Source organism: Daldinia vernicosa (genome assembly GCF_022497035.1).
Source record: "Daldinia vernicosa strain CBS 139.73 unplaced genomic scaffold F5Y00scaffold_7, whole genome shotgun sequence".
In the NCBI taxonomy this organism is placed as follows: domain Eukaryota; kingdom Fungi; phylum Ascomycota; class Sordariomycetes; order Xylariales; family Hypoxylaceae; genus Daldinia; species Daldinia vernicosa.
Genome location: NW_025953923.1, coordinates 99,852 through 117,266, shown reverse-complemented (window position 1 = coordinate 117,266; position 17,415 = coordinate 99,852). Strand labels below are relative to the sequence as shown.

Sequence of the window (17,415 nt, the reverse complement as noted above, 5' to 3'; positions counted from 1 at the left end):
AACTCGGTCTCAGCCGCCTTATTTCAGATTTCAGATCCATAGATGCGTCTGAAAGAAGTTCCCAAACCCACATTGTGCATGAAGCACCCGCTTTCTTCTATTTGTGAAGGACCAACCTATTATTCGATAGTTATCTTAAAGCTTGTTTCGCGCTTGGTAAAGTACCTTCTGCGCTCTATTCAAGCTTCGTCGGGCCAATTCCTACCGCGAAATCTATACCTAATCTCGTTCCCGAGCTTTTCTTAGGAACTTCAAATTTGACTCTTCCACCAGAGATCCATATTTCTATCTTTTGGAAAAGGAAAAAAAAAAAAGTGATAATTTACCCCTGAGTCTGCTTGTGGATACGTCCTATGGCAGATAAGTCCTAAACTGCTTTTCGTCATCTCATCCCCTGAGTTGGTAATTCCTCATCTAACCGAGGTCTTCCGCTCTGACTATAACCCGGAGAAGATCAAGTTTAAAGTCGCTTTCAAACTTCAATTTTCATAACTGGTAAGCTGCTTTCCGAGCCATCTCTTTCTAAGGTAAAGAGAATATAGATCCGAGAGCCAGTTCAATCACTGCCGTGGTACCTAATAGCTTAGACAACCAAAAACGACTGTCGAACTAAGCTGTTCTCATTATGGATACATTACTGTAAGTACAAAATACTCGCTTGATGGTTGTCTTGATATTTGGGCGGATCCACGATACAGCGGGATTCTTGACTACAAGTTCAGGATAACGGGACGGATAGTTGGTTGCTTTGCTACTTTCATGGGGATGGACATGTGCTCTACACTTATCCCGGTTCCTTAGATACTGAGAGCATCGGGTTGGTAAAGACATACTCGGTAGGATAGGAACCGGTTCCCGTTAGTTCTGCAATATGAAATATAAGGCTCGAGGTTCACTTTGGCGCAATTCTAATGCCAAGAACGGTATAATGCTAACGGTAATAGTACTGCGGATATCGCTGCGAATGCTCCGAGGTATCGGCGTAAGAGCAGCACCTTTATCGACGGAATTCACGATGTCCCGGAAGATGGTGATAGGGCACCGGCCCAGCTGTACAGTACTATGTCAGGGAGGCTTTTCCACTCTGGCCGTATTGCCATTGTCATGGTGGGACTTCCTGCCCGAGGCAAGACGTAGGTCTCAATTCCTCCGGCGTATGTTGCGCGAGCGTTGACGCTTTTATAGTCATATTGCTGTCTCATTAGCACGATATCTACAATGGTATGTCAACTACCTGGCGCTACGAACTTGATCTCATATATTCTAGGTTAGGCGTTAAGACGCGGATTTTTCACCTCGGCGACTACCGTCGAGCTACCGTCGGCCAAGGTGGTCATGTGCCTGAAGACTATTTCTACCCGAATGCCTCGCCAGCTTCGATCGTCTTGCGCCAGAAAATTCTCAAGAAGTGTCGTGAAGACATTTACGGCTGGCTCAACCACGAGAATGGCCAAGTAGCAATATATGATGCAGTGAATCCTACCGCAAGTGGTCGTCGCTCACTAGCCAAAGAATTTGCGAAGCATGACGTTCAGGTAAGACTTTATTTGAAAGAGTGTCGTTGGGTGAAGAATTAGTGTTAACGATGCCGCAGACCCTGTTCTTAGAATCTTACGTTGACGACGACAACCTCCTTCGAGAGAACGCACGTAACGTCAAAATTGGATCCCCTGATGTACGGCACCTAAGTGTCCCTCTTATTTCAAGCACGACTAATATTAGCAGTTTGCCAATATGGATCCTGACGAGGCTGCTAAGCTATACCTCACACGTATGGAGACCAAGATACCGGCATTTGAGACCATGAACGAAAAAGAGCTTAACTACATCAAAATGATAAACGCAGGCCAGAAATTCTTCTACAACAACGTATCCTTCAATTATCTCTCGCACCGTATTGTCTTCTACCTAACCAACACTCACATCAAGTCCCGAACAACATTTTTCGTTCGACCTGGCACTGCCACGGAAGAAGAAAGTTATAAAGCGGACCCCCCATTATCCGAAGAAGGCGAGAAATATGCCAGAGTGATGACTGAGACGGTGATTAAACACCGCGAGCAAGAACGAGCCGCACGGATTGCAGAAGGAGGGTCTGATGTACCGCTACGCCCGCTGACAGTATGGTGTTCAACACGTATGCGCGCGATGCAAACAGCAGATGTCTTTCAGGAGCTCGGATACAGAGTTCGCCAACGAAGTCAGATGGCCCAAATTAACCCGGGAGTTTGTGAGAGGCTAAGCGAACGCGCTATTCGCCGTCTCTACCCCGAGGAAGTAGACAAGCATGAACTCGATCCTTATCACCACCGGTATCCGCGCGCCGAGTCCTACCACGACCTTGCTGTACGACTCGAACCAATTATTCTAGAGCTTGAACGTGAGCAAAACGACTTGATAATCATTGCTCACGAAAGTGTACTACGAGTCCTTTATGCGTATCTTATGCACTGCAGCACTATGGACATTCCTAATCTCAAATTCCCACGGAACGAAATTATCGAGGTCATTCCGGGCGCTTACCAAAACGATGCTAAGCGTATTCATATCCCGGGTCTCGACCCTAAGACTGTCCCTGGCTCTCCTGAGGATATAAGGATTCCCGTACCAGACAATGATATCAATACTCCAGCACCACTTCCAGGTGAAGGCCTCTCCGCGCCTGCGGTACCGCCTATTACTGCCGACAAGCCACCTGAGAAAGTAGTTAATACGGCGGCCGAAGCGGTATTGGACAAGATCACAGATGAAGATTAACTTAGCATAGATGCTCATATAAATTCCAAGTACCTCGTCGTATCAATATACTAGGCTGCTTCAGTATAACCACAAGCAAAAAAAAAAAGGCCACCGGCTCGCGTCGGTATCCAAGACTCACATAACACTATCATAAACATTGTCTATCTAATATTATACTAAATGCCAATTAAATAACCATGGAAAGTACGATGATAAAGAGGATCTCTCTATGTCAGTGTGAATTCTTCGAAGCTAAAAGATGAGAGACGGTATTATGACTATTCCATCTACGTCACATGATAATCTTAGGTCCAAGAGTAATGTTGAAACTAGTGTTTATTTTATTCAAAGGGAATCTCGACTGTATAGCTTAACTTAATGAATATGTACCTGGGCGTTTGTTCGGGGTAAATTAAGCGAGTATACGAGAAACATTATCTATTAGTCAATACGTTATTCTCAGCAGCGCTCTCTTCTTCACGCCGAATCATCGAATAGTCAGTTACCTACTTACGAAACGTAAAAACCCAAGCTTATCTTCGCTTCCTGAGCGACCTTTAATAATACCGAAACATACTTATACTCACTCTATAAGAAAATATCTTCGTATCGGATCCATCCGTCTTGCCATTTTTCGTACACACATTCACGCCCTTATATGTGAAACCACCAACAGCCCCATCTAATACGCAACCTATCAAAATTACTTATCGATGATTAGGTACTTTATATGTAGGTAGGCACCCACGTAAGTATCCACTTACCTATATCAATCTACCGAAGCCCATCCCCCGGAGTATCCATCCAGCGTAGTCCGCTCCGCCCCGGCGGTGGCCCCTCCACGTCCAGCGGACCGTGTCTCCTACTATGGGGCCGCATCCCCAGGCTTTCCGCCAGCGGCCCCGGAAGACGTCCTCTTCCGCAACCCTCCGGTACCCCGAAACCCGTCCGCGCCTAGACCCCGCGTTGCTGGTATAGGCCGGCCGGGCTCATATACTATCCATAACTCGATGTGAAAAAAATAGCATACGCTTGTATAATTGATTAAGATAGTGCAAAAACGCATACCGCGAACTTCAGACTCCATTACAAGACCACTTTTGCGATCAAGATGCAGTAGAAGACGTATGTTAGCACACATGCTATATAAAAAGACGCCGCTTGAATGCTGTCCAAGTAATTACCCATTTTCCACGTCCCATATTAATGCAATATATTTTAACCGAAAGTTCGCTCATTACCCGAGTACGCCTACAGATCAACCTCTCGTTTTTCAAGTTCCTTGCGGCAAATCTTGTGTATCACCAACGCCTGTCGGGTATCTTGTATCTGAAAAATCAATAGTCCAATCCATCCACGTGAAGTCATAGCACTACTGGACTATAACACCCGAAGTTAGCAGATGCAACTACAAAGGACTGTAAGAAGAAAGGAGCAAATGAAGCCAGGTAAATCGCACTTGGATTGTTACACCACGGCTCCAACTGTGATCTTGAGTAGACAGTGCCCCGCAGCAAGTAAAAGAAAAACTGATAGTAATATACTTACCAATGCATTCCCTATCTGGCATGTTTATTCTCTTACTATCCTTCCCCTTGCCTTTGTCGGACTTTGACTTCCCTTTTTTCGGTGTAGGTGTGATATCTGCATCATTATCTTTTATGCGTTCTTTTTCAATGTTTTCGACGAATTCGTAGTCATCTTCAACTTCCATTGATGTCGAGTCCCGTAGTGGTTCCTTGCTTGATTTTATAAAGACCCCGAATCTGGTAACCGACAAGCTCTTGCGGCCCTCACCAGCTTGACTTTGGGGTCTGCTTTTATTACCGCCTCTGAATCTCGCAGCGGCCCGGCTGAGCCTTTGAGCCGTGGTCTCCTCCCCAGGTGTGACGGCTGGTGAAGGTCCCTCTGATACTGCCGCGGGGCTCGGGATGCCGGAATCGTTGTAGACGCTGCCTCGTCGGGATACGCTAAGAAATCCATCTTCATCCGCAAAGCTGCGACGTGGCGGCGGCTCTAAGTCCGCCGAAAAGCGTATCCCACCGTTGGCCGCCGGCTGGGGAGCTAAGTTATCAAAGTAGCTGCTTGGCCGACGGGAGCCCGAGAGTCTCTCCTGACTTTGTGCCGCTGAACTTCCTGAACTAGTCAAGTTGAGGGCCGCGTCATCGTATGACGGCGGCTCTATGTCTGTGCTTGCGGTCGAGCTGGCTGCCACCTCCACTATCGGGACAATCTGATAGAAGAGTAAGTAAGGCATCTCTTCCTTGAGTGATTCCTTTATGTCATCAACAAGGGTTACCCGATTTTCAATCGCAAGGTCATCGAATTTGACCCACTGTGCCTCTTCATAATCTGGAGGCGGGTCGCTATCATGTCTGCGATTATCAGTGAGGAGCTTAGGGGCCACGCGGCAAAAAGAGACGTAGTGGCCGGAATGTAGCGAATCTCCGCGGTGGCAGACCACAGATTGAAGCACAAGCTTGTACTCAGTAGCAAGTCCGCTTTCTTGGACATGTCTTTCGTCAACAATGAAATGGGGCAACCTCAAGCTATCGGGAATATCGATATACGTGTTCTGCCGCTTCATGTTGCCGCTCATATCCATCATATATCGTTTCAGGCAGATCCCGACCACGGGCCGTTGACTAAAATGCCGTGCGACCTCCAGGTCGCTCTTTGGTTCCTTATTCGCAGGGGAATGCCACGCTATGATCTATATTAGTCTCGTAACCCTTAAAAGAGAGTAGAACGTCGTACGTATAAGTCTAAAGAATTGCCAAGCAGGTATTGTCACAGCTCTAACAACCGATTCTGTGTGCTTGGCTCTCTGAAACAAACTAGCGGTATCGGATTCAGACGGTTTACCCTGCTCATCGACCACAACTCGCTGTATTAGACTTCCAGTTCGACTCCTACGTGGTCGTAAAATTGTCTGAGGCCCTGAAGCTTCCGCTTCGGAATCTGTTTGAAGGTCCGAGAGACGAAACTCTTGGGCTATTGTCCACCTTCGCTCTAGATGTGGGCCATGCTCGGATTCAGGTGTGACGCCTTCTTCCTGTGTGACGCCTTCTTCCTGATCTTCCTCGGTAACGACTCGAATCGTACTTTTGGGTTCATTGGGAGTATCGAGGGGTTGTGAGTATGGTATCGTTTCAAATCGTTCTTCTGCCTTTGTCTCCTCTAGACTGTCCCTTAAAACATCGACCTGGGAATTGAAGTATTCTTCTAAACAATCTTCTAATCTGATCCCTTTTCCATTGTTATCCGGCGGTACAGCAAGGTTCAAGAGTCTTTCGTATACGACTTTGTGATCGGCGTCGTCGTTTTTTCCCTGATGAAATAAGTCGACTTGTAAAGTGAGGAGAGGAAGTTGAAGAGTCTCCGTAATGAATGCGAAGGCTTCGGATGTATCCTGCTGTTCTAGTAATTGTGCCTCTCTCCAACCACATGCAGCCAAGGCGTCCTGAATGTGCTGGGTCTGCTCAATATTAGTTCTGCCGTAGATAGCCTTGCGTTCGAGGGAAATGAGATACTTACCATATCGGTTTCGATCAACTTCCCGCTCCTCAGCATGTTCACCCAAAGTCGCAACAGCGCCGCCAACTTCCTCTGCGGTTCATCCATAGAGTCGCTCTTGAGCATGCACTCGAACGATTCAAGCTTAGCAAACATAGCAAAAAGTAGTGCATCGAGATAGCAGGTCACATTCCCTCGATTTTCGGCTCCGAGCATGTGGACTGCTGGGTTGTAACTGATAATCTTGCCGGAGAGGGAGACATGCTGTAATAGCAGCAGCTCCATAGCCTTTTCGACATCGCCGGAGGAATATTTAGAATTAAGTACATATCGAATCTGATCGTCGCTTAGGATGGGAAAGTCTAGGTCGGCAACTCGCCGTCGTATGTCGTCGATCTGTTCGAATTAACGATTAGGGTTACTTGAAGCGCAGGTGAATGTCGACATTTGCGTTGACGCACCTTGGCTCGCTCTGTATCGGCACTCGTAGACTGTCGAAATTCTGGTTTGAATATGGAAAAAAAAGCTTCGGCTGATAGAGGACGGTGTTGCTGAAGAGATGTAGTTAGCATGCAAGTTACTTATTAAGATGGAGACGTGACATATCCAATGTTACCTTACCTTATGGGCCGGGTCGGACGATCTATTGCGACGGTGACCATTCTTCTCGCGGCGACTGAGGAACTTCTTAGGAATGCTAGTCTTCATGGTGGGGTCTCGCAACATTTGAAGATTGGCCGAGGGCCAGGCTCAAGGGGGTTAAAAGTAGTAGGTGTCGATAATTTATGAGTTACAACAACGGCACCCGCCCTCGCTCATGTTCGTATCAAGCAATGCTCTGTGCGACGGTGACGGGAGACTCCTCTTTCGCTTTTCTCTTTTAAAATAAAATTCGACGCTTTGAACTATCACTGCCGATAAACGGTGTGCCAAGCCTGGGTCGAGCGTCGATGCGACTAGGACTTGTTGTTAAGGCTGTAGGTGATGGTGATACGACAAGGGAACTCGCATGGCTCAAAATGATAGTTGAAGTCGAATTGTTTATTCAGAGAGAGACGGAGAGAGACAGAGATTAGAAAAGGAGAAGAACAAGAAAGGCAATAAGAATTGTTTGCAATGTAACGGGAGCTTGCAGCAGCCAAGGAAGTTCCAGAGGCTGAAGAAGTAAAGTTGTTGCAGCGGTGGCAGTACGGGGCTCTGCGCTGCGTGTAAAGTTCCTGACGAAGACTGAGCGTTTCGCGTCGTCAAGGGCCCCAAAAAATAGTGAGCTGTGGATGATCCAATATGGGGAAACTAAGGTCGCTTATATCTTGTCTTGATGTTTGATTACATTATATAATCGTATTCGGGTGATGCAAATAGGTAGGAATTGACGTTTCTTTTTCCACCACGGGTTCTAATTAATCAGTTGTCGAGAGATGTTTCTCGAATTTATAGGCAAGGTGAGGCGCTAAGAGTAAAGAGAGGTGGGTTGTGTAAGTTGATCGAAGGAGAGAATGAAACGAACGGGACCAGAGCTGAAGCAAGTTTCTTTAAAGGTAAAAAAAAAGGCAAGAGGTAGATAAAACTAAATTTATTTCATTTTATTTACGTTGGTATGGTACTTGCCTTAGGTAAGTTCATTGAAATGTATAAAAGATGCAGTAGGCGCAACTTTAATCAGTTACACCAGGCTAACACGTAACTCAAAAAATAGGTCAAAGTGCGACTTTGCGGACTTCTCAAGTAGGCATAGTGTAGATATTGGGGAGGCACCTGGCAGGTTTCTCGGGATGGGGAAACAAAGTAAACTAACCTTCAATAATACACATGCCTCCGACATCATGGAACCTTTTTTCCCTAATGAGAAATCCAGAAGGGCCGTTTCTCCCACTCCATTGGCGGACCTCGGCGCTGCAGGCGATCGAATGAGATCTCACGGGTCTCCGTTAGCCGCCTGGGTACATATGTACTATCAGACTTTAAACAGCTGTACGAAGTATCTACATAGTAAGTTTGAATCCTCCGGCCGGCGATCTATTTGGTTAATTGCCCGTGGTCCCAGGAATGATGTAGGTTGAATTATCCAGACCAACGAAGCTAAAGTCTTTGTCGAATCAAGTACGAATGCGAAATCGGTTGTAATGAAGTGCGTAATAGGTAATCTAAGAATTATTGATGCCTGAGAGTGACGATGTATTGTATACATGTATTGTACAATACCTACTTTGCTTTTCAGCCTTACCATTGTCAGCTTCCACGTCTTGTGATATGTCCATATGTTGTGTACATGCGTAATGAGCATATTCTATTAGGTACATAGTCGTGCCGCTACGAGCACCATCGTGATGCAATACCAAAAGAAGACAAGCTAGTATCCGTAGCCATGGCACCTAAGAACGCTACAATGGAGGGTTTATCAGCTGATCGACATACCACCGCATCGTCGGGTGCTATTAGTATCCCGAGCCTTGGTTTCTAAGGTAAGTTATGGTTACCTAAGGTGACGATATATATTATGTATTATCAGTCGATCTATGTAGATTTACGTATAACCTACAAGCTGTTGGTGAGTGATGTAAGTTGTTTTTGACTTAGCCCTGCGTAAAGACCTTACGACCGGACAATTCAGTACGCTAAGTACGCGCAATAATACTCAACGGCTGATACTTGCCGTCAGAAACATTATCAGAAACAATACATAGAAATAGCCTCAAATAGATGTAGTTAAGTGAAACAATTACGACGTTGGATTGCTCGTGAAACCATCACATAAGAGCGTCCCTGCATATTGCATGTGAGGTCCGGAGGTAGGTATGTACATTCCTATACATTCCTATTGAATGTATCTAAGGTTACACAACGTGGGGTTGGAATTATAGGTACCTATGTACCTACGTACGGAAGTCCCCATCAAAAGTTTTGTCCATAGGCCAGCCCTTGTTAGCTTTTGACTAGCTTTGACAGGGCTTGGCAACAGCTGTAGGTCATCGAGCACATGTATGTACTATCTATAGTACACTACTTTCGCTTATACATAATAACTCAAAATCTTCTCCTCAAACAATAAAAGTTATATAGGCGTATAAAGAAGCTTTTGTACTATAATAGATCCAATTTTAATGTTTTCATTAGCATATTGAAGTGAAGCTAAAATTGGATATATTATAAAAGCTAAAATTTTGTATACATTTCTAATCTTGGCTGCCGCATGGTGTCAGGTTCCAGACAGCTGCATCAAAAGCTGTCAGGTGGCACGTATGGACAAAACTTTTGATGGGGACTTCCGTGCATAGTAATGAGAATCACCAATCATAAAGCTCCAGTAGAATTATCTTAAAATAATACTCGGATTAGTAGTTTCGCCGAAAAACTTTCCCGTGCTGTGGGACCGTGGGAATTGGAGACATGCGCCTAGGAAATTTCCGTCTATCTGAGCTTTTGAGGCTGTAGATCGATTGCGCGGAGTAGGCTGTGAGAAATTCGCTGTCAAAGTGCGCCAGACATCATGGCAGCTCTCAGAGAAGCCCCTCGAGCTGGCCGACAGCTTCTTGGCACTGCCTCGCGCTGGATGCCTTGTTCGGCTACTCTTCAAAGATGTGCATCTACCGGCGCTACACCCGTGATACCTGATATTGAGGAGGATTCCGGCTTAACGGCGCCAATCGTCACGAGGGAAGATGCAAAAGTTACGGATCCCAGGAAGAGGGCAAGTCGCAGAAACTACGAATTGCCGCACGAGAGGTAGGCCCGACGTACAATGCGATAAGCCCTTTGAGTAGAGGAATGGGTTGCTGAATCTCGATCGCGTAGATACCGATACCATCCTCCCAAGTATGACCGAGGACCTTTGCATCCGGTTCAACCACCTCCGTCCTCGGATCCCGTCGCTCGAGATTTCGCGCCTGGGCCCTTCAACCTTCCCCGATTAAAGCAAACCTTCCACTCGACAACCGCCTCCGACATCATGACTTTAATGTACCAGCACGTCCCCCCCGGAACACCTGACAAGCCTGAAAGGATACGGTTGCGGGAATGGGACGACACATCACCCTATATGAAAAATCGACCCAAGAGAGGTCCTCGAGGTGCCGATGTTCTATTCCCACTTGAAAAGAATATCACCTGGCAGAACATTCCCGAGGTTAGGGCGGTACATCTAGCCATGTACATGCCCAAGGCGAAGAAGAACCCGGACCATATCACCGTTGGAAGGGCGGTGTTGCGGACTATCACAGGTGTCCGCCCCGAGGTTACGACAACCAAGACGAGTGTTTCCCAATGGGGTATTGTCAAAGGCGACAGGACAGGCGTAAAATGTTCGCTGTACGGAGACCAGGCTTACGAGTTCATAGACAAGGTCATCCACCTAGTCTTCCCAAAGATCAAGGATTGGAAGGGCATTGAAGGTTTGTATCCCGTGACTATTCTGAGAAAACTAGGTATTGACAAAGTCCAGGCACCAGCGGCGACAGCACCGGTAACATCAGCTGGGGTTTCGAACCCCAGGACATGCTCTACTTCCCGGAAGTCGAAGCCAACTATTCCGTAAGTTTTCGAAACTAAATTAGGCAACGGAATTAGACGTTTACTTACATGCGCCTCTAGCTATACCCATCCAAGATGATATCTGGGTGCCGCATGACCCTCGAAACAACAGCAAAGTCTGACAGACACGCTAGAATACTCTGCATGAGTCTGGGTATCCCATTCCACGGCAAACTGGTAGACTAAGGGATAGCACCCATGTTCCCTTAAGATGTACATATTCACCGTCCTGCCCTGTTAGAATCATACTGTAGACTAATACAGCTGTACAATATATGCGGAATCACAAATCAAAATAAGAAAAAAAGATGCGTAATATTGCTTGGAGCTTTACGATTGCAGAAACCCGTGACTATCTCTAAGTGTTATCATGACCACGTAGATCCCCCTTTTTTTGACTGACCCAGATGTGCCCACCAACGCCGATGATGCCATTGTCCCATACCCCATAACCATCGAGCCTTATGCAATCAAAGCCTTCTGCTTCAATCCATTAATCAGTCCGTTCACCGCATCCATATCCGTTGCGTCAATACCCTCTTGTACATCCTCACCCCTCTTCCGCAGCTCCTTGGCGGCAACGTCTAAAGCGGGTTGGTAATTTCTCACGGCGGAGCTGAGCGCATAGACTGCCTTGCGGCGCACATCCTTCGATTCTTCCTGACCGGCAGCAGCAGCACCCTCCTCCTCCGTCGTCGTCGTCGTAGTAGTCTCCTCCCCAGCACCCGCGCGCTTCTCCACCGGCAACCGGTCCCCCAGCGCCATCGCCACAAGCTTCTCCACCCCACCCAGCGCCACCAGGCGTTCCTGGCTCGGCGCATTATTCTGGACCGCAGTGCCGACGCACCACGCCGCCATGAGCCTAAGCTGGTCCTCCTCGTGGGCCAGCAGCTCGAGCAGCGGCGTCCACAGCCCTAGTTTAGACAAGAGGTTGGCGTTGTCGAGCGACTCGACTAGCTGCTCTAGGTTGTCGAAGGCCGTCAGCTTGGACTCGAGCGTGATTTCGGGGTCGCTCGATGTGATGTGCTCGACGGCCGCCTGCATCAGCTCGGCGTCGGACGGGCCGCCCATGATTGCGGCGAGGGCGTCCGCGCTCAGGGTTGACCGGGGCGCGGTGGATTCGGGGGCCGAGGGGTCGGGCGCTGCGGAGTTTTCGATGCTCCATTTTAGCAGCTCGTTTAGGCCTTTTTCACTTGCCATTTTTGTTTTTTTTGGCGATTTCTTTTCTACCCTTGGTCGGGTATTTCTCTCGTGGAAATAAGTGATGTTTCGAAATGATTCGGGTTGTATTTTTGCTTGTGCTTTTTTCTCTTAGGCCGCGGGGAGAGCTGAGAATAAACAAGCAAGGGAGGTTGCTGAAGTTTGGTAGATTACGTCGTTTTACGTTGTCTGAGACAAGGTTCTGAGTACCGAGCGATTGGGTTCGCCTTGAAGATTTTTATGCCGATTTTAGATGACAGTTCTAAATGTTGAAACTATTGGGTATTCTGAAATTTTTAAACAACGTCTTCATGGAGGTATTGTATTCTTAGGCTGTATTCGTTAACTTGCCAAAATTTTGGCTAACTGCCCAGTACAATGTTCTCCATAGATCCCCAAGATTCGCGAAGCTTCACAAGGACAGGGCTGATAAGCTGAGAAAGTGGAGAAAATATAATAGATATCGGCCAATTAGACAAGAGCTTTTATTTGAAAGAGCAGCTAAGGCGCTTTAGGTACCTACCTATCTACTATCAATTTGGGTAGAATTAAGTAAATTAAGTACAACTCCTTTTTCAACAACAGGTATCTAATATTCGTTAGCTACAGGCGCAGCAGACGGCTTTAATATCTGATAGATTTATCCCGTAAGGACCTAAACATCCTGACAGCATGATATCTTCTTCAGAAGTCATTGCCGTAACTGCCTAACATAACAACGAAAGACGATGATGATTGAGCTGCCCCACTATGAATGCCCCTCACCCCGCCTTCTTTTTTTCTTCCCGTCTTGACCGCCCTTACCCCTAACAGTTCAAGATATGAAGGTACCTATGGTTATAAAATTTGGTCAAGTTGCCATGTCACGATGTCAAATTAAATAATATTATTATCGGGAAGCCTAATTGTTAGCGGATTTCTGTCTCCTTTTTCTTAGCATCGTGAATACTTGATAACTAGTTGTTTCTAAAGTTGAAATCAACATGTTATACGCGGCACGTTGCATTACATGATTTACATCTCACCCTTTAAGTATCTGCCTAGAGTAAGTAGCGTATCAGCAAAAGGAACCGGCAAGTCCTTACGAATCATCATATATACGTAATCGAAGTAGTCGTCGAGAGGGTAGGCGAGGCTGGGATAAAAGAGGTAGGACAGCACGAGTTCTTTTGCCCCTGCATGCGCAACCCACTCGCCCCCATGAGATTGACCATTCTGACCAGTATCGGCGATGCCTGCTTGGCGTCTAGTTTTCCATAATAAAACCTACCAAGTCAGATGTCAGATGGGAGTACAGTTTCTAATAGTATACGTAATTGAGCCCCTATGCTAAGCCACAGGCAACATGATAAACTGCAAACACATGTGTGGAAGATACTGACTGGGCTATCGGTCCTCGGCGCATCTTCAAGTACGAGATAAGTTGCAGACTTCCTGAAGTGTAACCCCTGACTACCAGGTAAATACTAATATAGGTACCGTACACAGACCGCGACAACGAGGTGGGTTAGGTACTTAGTGTAGGTAGTCTATCGGTAAGTCTTGGCGAGGAGGTAGAGCTTAGGATTCTAGGCAGCTCTAAATAAAACCAGTGACGGATACGGTCATATGCTAAGCCGTAAAGATTAGGTACCTATATGTAATTACATAGTGACACCTTGTCAGATACCTAACCAATTAGATACAGGTAACTAGACAATCAGAGTATCAAAAGTTGAGGCTTTTCGAAGATGCCTGATTAATGTTTAGTAGGTAGGTACCTAACCTGAAGGAGCTTATTTACTTGGGCAGATTACTACATACCAAAATACTAAGCATATTTCCGCTTTGTGCCAGCGGTGAAGGTGCACTACCCAGTTGTATCCAGTTGTATCACTGGTATCACTGGTTCTATCCAGTTGTAATTGTCCAAGTGAATTGGGTTGTGTGCGTAGGCCATTCTTACCCCTGCAAAATTAGAAAGTATTAGAAAGTACCTTGGGTACTTTGAAGCGGTATGGCGTCTCTGATAGGCGTAGGTGTATTTGTACTTGGTTGTGCCCCGCCTCTTTTTTTGTTTCGGCCCACAAGTTCCTCCCATCGACTGTGGGATCGGTGCATCAAGCCAACTTCGTTCCTCCCTTTTTTCCCACACTCTCGCCCCAGAAGTAATTGACTTGTCCGACTTCTCTACCTTAAAATCAACTTCCACGCCAAACACCTCCTTTTTCTCGTCATCCTTCTGCCCAGCAGACGTCGAGAAAACAACAACACCATCTTTGCTCTCACGATCCGGGAATCGCAAGGGCTATCAGAAACCTCCTCATTCTCTTCTATTTTAATCTTTTAACGCCTAACCTACATAATCCATCACAATGGAGGGTAAGTTGCTACTCAACCTAAGCTCTTGTCTCGAATCCAACTGCTGGCATCGAGCTTCTAATCAGTTCATAATGGCTAACATTACTTTTCATCACAGAGGAAGTTGCTGCCCTCGTTATCGACAATGGGTAAGATTTAACCTCGCCTCACCGCATCCCGAAAGCGCACGTCGTTCTTGGGGTGATTTAGATATAATCAAATCACCATCCAAACCCTTCGATATCAGCTTCAAAATAAAGAAAATATTAGAATACTCGAGCTGACTTGATGCTAGTTCGGGTATGTGCAAGGCCGGTTTCGCCGGTGACGATGCTCCCCGAGCTGTTTTCCGTAAGTTCCATCCTCGCCCAACCATCGCCCCCGCTTCAGCCTCATTGGAACGGGCCTAAATTTGGATTATTTTGGATTCTTTTCTAACATCAATCAATATAGCGTCCATCGTTGGTCGTCCCCGCCACCATGGGTAAGTAACTAATCCGATATACTACACGTATAACCTCCGCGCACGACAATATCTAACAATAATGTTAGTATCATGATTGGTATGGGTCAGAAGGACTCGTACGTCGGTGATGAGGCACAGTCGAAGCGTGGTATCCTAACCCTGCGATACCCCATCGAGCACGGTGTCGTTACCAACTGGGATGACATGGAGAAGATCTGGCATCACACTTTCTACAACGAGCTGCGTGTGGCTCCTGAGGAGCACCCCGTTCTGCTCACGGAGGCTCCTATCAACCCCAAGTCCAACCGTGAGAAGATGACCCAGATTGTCTTCGAGACTTTCAACGCCCCCGCCTTCTACGTCTCCATCCAGGCCGTCCTGTCTCTGTACGCTTCCGGTCGTACCACCGGTATCGTGCTCGACTCCGGTGATGGTGTTACCCACGTTGTCCCCATCTACGAAGGTTTCGCCCTTCCCCACGCCATTGCCCGTGTCGATATGGCTGGTCGTGACTTGACCGACTACCTCATGAAGATCCTCGCTGAGCGCGGTTACAGCTTCTCCACCACTGCCGAACGAGAAATCGTCCGAGATATCAAGGAGAAGCTCTGCTACGTCGCTCTTGACTTCGAGCAGGAGATCCAGACTGCTGCCCAGAGCTCCAGCTTGGAGAAGTCCTACGAGCTTCCCGACGGTCAGGTCATTACTATTGGTAACGAGCGATTCCGTGCCCCCGAGGCTCTATTCCAGCCTTCTGTGCTAGGTCTTGAGAGCGGCGGTATCCACGTCACCACTTTCAACTCCATCATGAAGTGTGATGTCGATGTCCGAAAGGACCTCTACGGCAACATTGTCATGGTACGTATTTATTCTCCAGATGACTCTAATCTAAGTACTAATGTGCTATCTATAGTCTGGTGGTACTACCATGTACCCTGGTCTCTCCGACCGTATGCAGAAGGAGATCACCGCCTTGGCCCCGTCATCCATGAAGGTCAGGATTATCGCCCCCCCTGAGCGAAAGTACTCCGTCTGGATCGGTGGTTCCATCTTGGCTTCTCTGTCCACCTTCCAGCAAATGTGGATCTCCAAGCAGGAGTACGACGAGAGCGGTCCTTCGATCGTTCACCGCAAGTGCTTCTAAGGTATTTACTCCCATGAGAAATTCCGCTCCTGGTCTAAGGGTCTAACAATAAAAATAGCGCCTGAAACACCGCAAACCCAATAATTTCTCACGAGCCCGTAATATTCCCAACCGGGGCGCGACCTGTTTGGAGCTCCCACCGTTGCGAATGTATCCCAGTCGAGACTCGTATCTACGAAAAATTCTGATAATGGTCGAAAGATTGGGGCTGTATTACTCCCAGGGAAAAAGAGAATATGAGGTGCTTTACTTTTAGGAGGCCCATTCAAGCACGGGGTGGACTAGACAATTCCAGCCGAGGTTGATCATATACTACTTTATTTCTTCGTTACACTAATAAGTCTGGCGTGCCACCTTGTGAACCACAAGCATGTAAAAACCTACTACGTAATGATTCAGTAGAAACTATATTTCTCCAACGATTTGTAAATCTGCTCGTGTAATAATAACCGGCACAGGTTATAATTCTTTAAAAAAGTGATTACGGGGCAAACCCTTGCGTTATTTTGGAATACTTGTGTTTTCTCGTATATCCGTGTAGCTGGGTCAACTGCCTACCTTTTTAAGTTTATTTATAGTCTATTCTTTCATTGTTCTTCGAGCTATCTTGAAATTCCTCCTCCTCTCCGCCTTCCTCGAATTCCTCTTCTTCTAGAACCTCTTCTTCTCCCTGCAGCGCGGTCCCAGCCTGAGCCTGTTGTTTCTCCTCGTCGAGCTTACGATACTTCCGGCGGCTCTTCTTGGCGGAGCTGGCCTTCTTCTTGCGCTTAAACTCGCCGACGATGGCGGAGCGGCTCTCGTCGCCGCGGGCTAGCTGGTCCAGCTTGTCGGCTAGCAGTTGCCGGGCTATGACGCGGTTCTGGGAGCGGGAGCGGGTCGCTTGGGATTTGATGACGATGCCGGTGGGGAGGTGCTTGAGTTGGACTGCTGAGTTGGTTTTGTTCTGGGGCTGTTTGTTAATCAGACCATTCTTTCTGAACGGTGTTTCTGTGGGCTGGGTTACGTATTATAGGTGTATGGGAATGTGATATAGTAGGTGGGGAGGGTAGGGTATGGGATATATATAGGTGTAGCTGGGCACGCACGATCTTCTGCCCGCCGGGCCCGCTGCCCTTCAGGAAGGACTCCTCGATGTCTTCCTCGGGGGGCGGCTTGGGGCGCGGCGGTAGGTTTGTGTTTTTGAGGAGGGGCGGGGAGGCGGAGAAGCTGGACGGTCGAGATGTGACGGTGGTGGAATTGGAATATATATTATGGGATCGTTGTCGACTTATGGAGGGGAGGTAGTTGCGGAGCGGTTGCAGCCGCAGTAGCAGCGACGGCATGGTCGTTGTTTTGTTGTTATTGTATTGTACCGTAGGGACCGTCGGTAAGGGGCCCGTTTTAATATTTAATGAATTTTATTTTATGGCACGGCTTGCGTATAGTATACATCGCATTGAATTGAGTTTATCCTTCGTAGATACAAAATGTCAATTCTGCATCT

At 47.2% G+C, this 17,415-nt stretch overlaps 6 protein-coding genes across 6 annotated transcripts; 3 read left to right on the top strand and 3 right to left on the bottom strand.

Moving 5' to 3' along the window:
* The first annotated feature begins 10 nt into the window (after nt 1-10).
* F5Y00DRAFT_227509 (bifunctional 6-phosphofructo-2-kinase/fructose-2,6-bisphosphate 2-phosphatase) lies at nt 11-2,941 on the top strand. Its single transcript, XM_048006491.1, has 7 exons — nt 11-495; nt 556-639; nt 945-1,133; nt 1,186-1,221; nt 1,268-1,535; nt 1,595-1,675; nt 1,726-2,941. The coding sequence occupies exons 2-7, from the start codon at nt 626-628 to the stop codon at nt 2,755-2,757; spliced, it is 1,620 nt and encodes a 539-aa protein (XP_047868121.1). The 5' UTR covers nt 11-495; nt 556-625; the 3' UTR covers nt 2,758-2,941.
* A 1,265-nt stretch (nt 2,942-4,206) lies between these two features.
* F5Y00DRAFT_258604 (cysteine proteinase) lies at nt 4,207-6,963 on the bottom strand (the record flags this gene model as incomplete). Its single annotated transcript, XM_048010733.1, has 6 exons — nt 4,207-4,223; nt 4,288-5,445; nt 5,497-6,217; nt 6,277-6,651; nt 6,717-6,806; nt 6,877-6,963. 6 exons carry the CDS (start codon nt 6,961-6,963, stop codon nt 4,207-4,209), a joined length of 2,448 nt encoding a protein of 815 aa, XP_047868120.1.
* Nucleotides 6,964-9,647: 2,684 nt separating this feature from the next.
* F5Y00DRAFT_190263 (ribosomal protein L5) lies at nt 9,648-11,106 on the top strand. Its single transcript, XM_048005159.1, has 4 exons — nt 9,648-9,978; nt 10,048-10,643; nt 10,694-10,782; nt 10,843-11,106. The coding sequence occupies exons 1-4, from the start codon at nt 9,743-9,745 to the stop codon at nt 10,966-10,968; spliced, it is 1,047 nt and encodes a 348-aa protein (XP_047868119.1). The 5' UTR covers nt 9,648-9,742; the 3' UTR covers nt 10,969-11,106.
* On the bottom strand, nt 11,092-12,402 carry F5Y00DRAFT_227500 (Fes1-domain-containing protein). The gene has a single exon (XM_048006490.1). The coding sequence runs from the start codon at nt 11,980-11,982 to the stop codon at nt 11,245-11,247; it is 738 nt and encodes a 245-aa protein (XP_047868118.1). The 5' UTR covers nt 11,983-12,402; the 3' UTR covers nt 11,092-11,244.
* Nucleotides 12,403-14,237: 1,835 nt separating this feature from the next.
* Nucleotides 14,238-16,364, top strand: F5Y00DRAFT_190229 (uncharacterized protein). Its single transcript, XM_048005158.1, has 7 exons — nt 14,238-14,343; nt 14,441-14,471; nt 14,618-14,673; nt 14,776-14,806; nt 14,875-15,646; nt 15,702-15,933; nt 15,991-16,364. Exons 1-6 carry the CDS (start codon nt 14,337-14,339, stop codon nt 15,930-15,932), a joined length of 1,128 nt encoding a protein of 375 aa, XP_047868117.1. The 5' UTR covers nt 14,238-14,336; the 3' UTR covers nt 15,933; nt 15,991-16,364.
* Nucleotides 16,365-16,500: 136 nt separating this feature from the next.
* F5Y00DRAFT_258600 (RF-1 domain-containing protein) lies at nt 16,501-17,254 on the bottom strand (the record flags this gene model as incomplete). The annotated part of the gene is made up of 2 exons (XM_048010732.1): nt 16,501-16,875; nt 17,018-17,254. 2 exons carry the CDS (start codon nt 17,252-17,254, stop codon nt 16,501-16,503), a joined length of 612 nt encoding a protein of 203 aa, XP_047868116.1.
* Between the last annotated feature and the right edge of the window lie 161 nt (nt 17,255-17,415).